Below are 5,877 nucleotides of genomic sequence, written 5' to 3'. Positions count from 1 at the left end.
TCCTTTCATATATATATATATATATATATATATATATATATATATATATATATATATATATAAAGCTTCTACAGTAGCAGGTTTCCATATGGTTGGCAAACAGCCTTTAGTGGTATCTGCTCCTCCCCATAATTCCCTCCTTTATGCTTCTCTTCCATCCCCCTCCCCATTTAGGCTTCCTAGTTTCTTCTTCATCTCTCCATAATAATGTATCCTATTCCTCCGTCACACCACTTCCTCTCGAGTCAATGTCAAGACTAAAGTGTTCACACTGGCACCGCACATCAGGTGTCTCTTAGCGCCGAAGGACCCTGTCATTGTTTCCTTCTCTGTCAGGACCTTGACATGTGGAACTATCTAGTTATGTATTGTAGAGCATGCTCTGTTTGTGTTTGACCCAGGGTTGTTTTTTTTTCCCATGAGTATACTGGGCTAAGGAGACTAGGGATGCCGCAGGTGGGGTATGCCCTTGGCAGCTCATCCTGCAAGTGGGCGGGATCTTAGCGTCTCTTATATTGAAGGCATTAACCTTGATCTTCCGTTGACAGTGATGGCTGCCATCATCTGTTTAGCATTAACCTTGACGGCTGCCAGGTTTTTACAATGCAAGTTGTTGTTTCATTTTATTGTCAGTAAACATTTTAAGAGAATCCATGATCATTTAAGGAAAACAATGACAAAACCACCTATCTGGGCTTTTTTTTTTCTTTCCTTATAAACAACCATTCTTAATGATAGCAACAGAGGTATAGTATCATGGCAATAAGATTACAAGAAAAACATCCCAAAACAGTCTCTCCCAAGTGAGTAGTCTGCAAACACGAGAGGCAGGTACCTTCACCCTATGTACAGTGTAAAACAAACAAGTTAGAGTCTCTCAGTTCCTGATCCCTGTATTATTTGAATCTAGCTGCTCGGTTTTTTTCCAGGAGTGGCATACATAGTACACGAGAAAGGTGCTTATTTTTAGGGGTGCCTCTAACAGTAATAAGGACACTCCCACCTTAAATTAAAAAAGCAAAACTCACTTTCATCCCTTGCTGTCAATCTAATCAAAGCCAAGGCAGTTAAGAAGCTCGGCTGAATTTCAGGGCAAAGTTCTCGGGAAGAATATTGCACAAGCTATGGACGTCTGTTCTGTGACAGGTAATAATCAGGTTAGAGAGGAAACAGAGTAACTTCTTAAAGGATTAATTCACTAAGCTTGCTAATGTTTCCAATTTTAATTGTGCTACACATCCTCTTTCAGAAAGAGATTGGAAGCTTATGGAAAAGTATCAAAAGTGGTTATGTCCTGGGAGATTAAAGAATCTTTTACTTTTTCATTACAGCTCTGGACCACTGGATTTTATTTATTTGTAATATACCGTGGCCGGGCACTGCTTTGAAACTGAAGATAAATCAGACAGTAATGTTTTATTAAAATCCAGTTTCATATGCCTTCTAAAGCAGAACCGTGAGGGGACGAGAAGACTCATATTAAGCTCAGCTCAACAAAACATGATTATTGAAATATCTAAACCATAATATTAAAAGCTGTATTATAAGAAATGCTTGAAAGGGGGACTCTAAGCTTATCTTGGAACCAGAGGATTCCAGAGCCTGTGGTGAGTTCGTATGTTTAAACAAAACATGCACAGTGAGAGATTCACCATCCAAAAGTTCACCGTTTAGCCATGTAACTATTAAGAAGGAACTGAAATGACATCACTCAAAAGCCTGACCCATTAAAAAGTTTTACTTTGGATTTATTTTTATTTTATATGGATGGATAATTTGGCTGCATGTATGTCTGGACACTGCATCAGGGCGTTACCTGAGGAAGCCAGAAGATGTCATTGGATCCCCTGGAACAGGAGTTACAGAGGGTTGTGAGCCACCATGTAGGTGCAGGGAATTGAACCATAGTCCTCTAAATGGCTGAGCCTTTGGTCCAGCCCTCTGACCACATTTGATAATTAAAGGAATTAAAAGGACTGAAATAAAACTAACGTGCGTTCAGTACCAAAAAAAAAACCATTAAACACATTAAAATAATATTAAAACAATGCATTGAGAGGCTGGAGAAGTGGCTCAGCAGTTAAGAGCACTCGCTGGCTGCTCTTCCAGAGGACCTGGATTCAATTCCCAGCAACCACATAGCAGCTCACAACTGTCTATGTAACTCCATTTCCAGGGGATCTGACACCTTCACACAGACATTTAAGCAGGAAAAACACCAATGTATATATCATAAAAATAAATAAATTTAACTTTAAAAAACAATGCACTGAGAGTAGCAGTGTTTCAGTAAACATTTAAAATATTGCCATAATTATCTAAAGCGAAATAGTCAAGGGGAGGAAATACCTTTTTTAAAAAAATGACTCTAGGGTCGGGCAGTAGTGGCTCATCCCTTTAATCCCAGCACTTGGCAGGCAGAGGCAGGCAGATTTCTGAGTTCGAGGCCAGCCTGGTCTACAGAGTGAGTTCCAGGACAGCCAGGGTTATACAGAGAAACCCCGTCTCAAAAAAAAAAATAAATAAATAAAAATAAATCCAGGTTTAAGAGCAGGGTTTCTCTACTGGGAATGCTGGGCACCTGAACCAGCCCTTTCTTCAGTACTTGGGTCACCCTCTCTCCAGCATCTGGACCACTACCCTCTCTAAGGATAAGGGCCTGTGTTCCTGTATTCTTCCTTCACTGCATTCTTCCTACAATTCTTAGGGCTGAGCAGCACAAATTGTCCAGTCTTAAATGCTAGGTCGTGCGCGAAACACGACTTAAAACAGTTTAGCATAAACCTGTCCTGCGGCAAAAGTTATTTCCTTGTTTGTTTTTAATGAAGCAAAACCAATATTTAACAAACGTCAAGCAAATTTATTATTCCCAAGACATTTCAATTAACACAAGATCTCCAAAATATATATTATTTTAAGTATCTGCTTGTTTTTTAAGTTTACATTTAATTCAGTGGCTGTGTTCCGTTTTTCTTTAGCTCTCCACGTGACCTAATTTTTGTGCCGTTAAAATACTGCAGTAGTAAAGATAAGTCTGTCGCTGTGTTAGAGGAAAGAGCTTGTGGTACATTGGTTAAACAACCCGACATGTTCCTGGCTTCTTGGAGATCTTTTGTTTTCTGTAGGAGTAAAAGCAGTCTACCTGCGGAACAAGGTGTGTGCCACCGACTGTAACACGTGTAGAGGTAATCAAAGAAAAGGGAAAAGTGATTCTCATGCTGCCTCGGAGAAAACTTCAACCGATCCTTGCGTCCCCATTGTGTAGTGGAGACTCCAGCACTGGGTAGATCTGCTCCTATCCACCGCGGGACTGGGGAGTTCGCCCACCACCAGGATTGCACCTGTCTTCCCGAAGTTTCTTTTCCGGAGGTCAAAGGCACTTTTCCTCTCAGCGCCTACCCCTCTTCTGGCTTCTCCCAGCGGCCTGAGGCCATGTGACAGCCCCTAACACCTGTCCAGCCACCAGCTCACAGCGCCCCCATCCTCCTCGCCAGGTACCGACCAGGCCCGGCTGCGTCTTCCTCCGGAGGTCACGATCTCGGAGCTAGCTGAGCTCGTCCGGCAGGGGAGGGGCTGAGGCTGGGCCAGAGCCGCAGCCCGAGCCCGTGCAGCAGCCTGATCATCACATGACTCGACGGCGGTAGCCGTGGCAGCAGGAGCGGCGGGTCCGCGGGCTCGCCGGGTGGGCTCAGCACCGCGCACGCAGGAGCGGGGCGCAGGGGGGCGGGGAAGGGACCCGCTGCAGCCGCCGCCCGCCAGCCGCTCCCGGGGCTCTCGCTGTCCCTCCCCAACCGCCCGCCCGCTCGCTCCATGTCGCCCGGTTGCGGAAGTGTCGCCGGGAGAGGTGGCGGCGGCGGCGTCAGGGAGCACGGGAGGCCGGGGCTCGGCCCCCTGCAGCACTGAGCTCCCGGAGCCGCGCGTCCCAGCGTCCCCCACCGCCACCCGTGCGCCCCGCGCCCGCCGCAGCCTGCATGCCCCGCGCTGCGCCTCGGCCGGCCGCCGCCTCCTGCTCGCTCAGCGGCTGCCTGGCGCCGGAGTAATATGCTCACTCGGGTGAAATCTGCCGTGGCCAATTTCATGGGCGGCATCATGGCTGGCAGCTCCGGCTCCGAGCACGGCGGCAGCGGCTGCGGAGGCTCGGACCTGCCCCTGCGCTTCCCGTACGGGCGGCCGGAGTTCCTCGGGCTGTCTCAGGATGAGGTGGAGTGCAGCGCAGACCACATCGCCCGCCCCATCCTCATCCTCAAGGAGACCCGGAGGCTGCCCTGGGCCACCGGCTACGCAGAGTGAGTGCACCGGCGCACCCCGATCTCCTCGCCGCCCCTCCCCGCACCATTCCAGCTCCTTCCTCTCCTGGCTTCTGGGCACTAAGGTTCTCCACCGGCTCTGGCCTCCAGGCCTCGGAGATAGCCTCTTCTCTTACACTGCCCAGTTCCCTTTCCCCCTCTTCGTCTCCCCAAACCCGGGTATGGGCTTTCGGACCAAGCGGTGGGTGGCAGAGGGGGATGGCAACGGCGTAGGACCGTGGGAACGCAGAGATTGGACCGCTCTGATAATAAGGGGTCTGTAACACTTTGGGGGAAACGTGAGCAAAACAGCTCTGCTGAAGTTGCAATATGTTAGGCAAACCTGTATCAGTGTTCAAGAGCCCGCCCCCCCCCCCCAATCCTTGTTCCCCCGCATGAGGTCGATGCTTGCGGGATGTGTTCCCCGAGGCGGCCGGTTTGGTGCGCGTGACTGCACGTTCCGAAAGGTCTTTCTGTAAGCTCATTGGGCTTTCTGGCAGGTTGTGAACGCCGCACGACCGGTAAATGCCACCACTATGTCCCATAGTCCTTGGAGGGATAGAAACTCACTCCGGGTGTCGAATACAGCATTTTAGTAATCAGCTTTTGCGATTAGGCGAGCTCCGGAGTGATTTAAAAACGACTGAGTTAGGCCAACGGCCGGGCAAGGAACAGGGAGAGGAGGTTGTCCTTCTGCTACTCCATGGTCACTTCTCCATTGACTATTAATAAGCATCGTGTGAATGATGGATACGTACTATTTTCTTCCACCTAATATTTACCATTTAGCTTTGTGTAACTGGTAAACTAGGAAAGAAGAGGGCATTTAGACCAGAATCCCTAGGTTAGTGACTGTGGGTCCAAAATCACCCGGAGCCCCTGTGTCCTGTACACCTTTCCCTTTTACACCTTCTCTGTAATCTTGGCCATCCCCAACTGATGCATGGCTTCTCACTCTCTTTCTCTGATTGGTTCATCCAGGAACCAATAAATTTCCCCTGAGCCTGGGCGCCTTCGTGCTGACCCGGTTCTGGTGGCCCAGATCCCCCCCAGCAGGCGTGGTTCCCTACGAGCCGAGTTCCGGTGCAGGAAGTAGGTGGCTTGAGAATCAGTCTGCCTAGAATCTTGAATTCTTTTTCCTCCCGCATCATCCTGTGATCGTGACTTCACGGGCTTGTGTATAAATGGAGACTGATGACTGGCATGTGAAGAAAGGAGCCTGAGAATTGGGTGTACCGGGTGGGCAGGTGGGCGGATAGAGCATAGGCAGACAAGCGTGAAAGAGAAGGGGCAGGAAGATCGAAACAGCCTGCAACCTCCAAGAGGAAGCTGCAACCTAAAGGCGGGGAAAAGTGCCTGCTAATTCATGCCAGCAGTCTCTCGCCTGAAAAAATAAGTTCAAAAGCCATTGGACCCTTTGCAAGGTCAAAAGCAAGTGGAGGTGTAGGGCCCCATATTTGTATAGGTGGAGGCCCTTCTGCCTGCCAAGTTCCTGAGCAGTGGAGGTTTGGTGGAGCATGAACACCTGAGGGTCTGGGTCGTGCACAGGGAAATGTTGAGATTATAGGAGGGAGAGAGGGAGGGAGGGAGG

At 49.0% G+C, this 5,877-nt stretch overlaps 1 protein-coding gene across 1 annotated transcript in view; it reads left to right on the top strand.

Moving 5' to 3' along the window:
• The first annotated feature begins 3,610 nt into the window (after positions 1–3,610).
• Positions 3,611–5,877, top strand: part of Ppm1h (protein phosphatase, Mg2+/Mn2+ dependent 1H) — a 268,305-nt gene continuing 266,038 nt past the window's right edge. Inside the window, exon 1 of the mRNA XM_028786548.1 lies at positions 3,611–4,286. Within this exon, the coding sequence (XP_028642381.1) occupies positions 4,042–4,286 (245 nt within the window). The 5' untranslated portion in view covers positions 3,611–4,041. The remainder of the gene's footprint in view (positions 4,287–5,877) is intronic.

The sequence above is a fragment of the Grammomys surdaster genome, unplaced genomic scaffold (assembly GCF_004785775.1).
Source record: "Grammomys surdaster isolate TR1022 unplaced genomic scaffold, NIH_TR_1.0 125548, whole genome shotgun sequence".
NCBI lineage: Eukaryota > Metazoa > Chordata > Mammalia > Rodentia > Muridae > Grammomys > Grammomys surdaster.
This window is presented reverse-complemented; position numbering and strand designations above follow the sequence as displayed.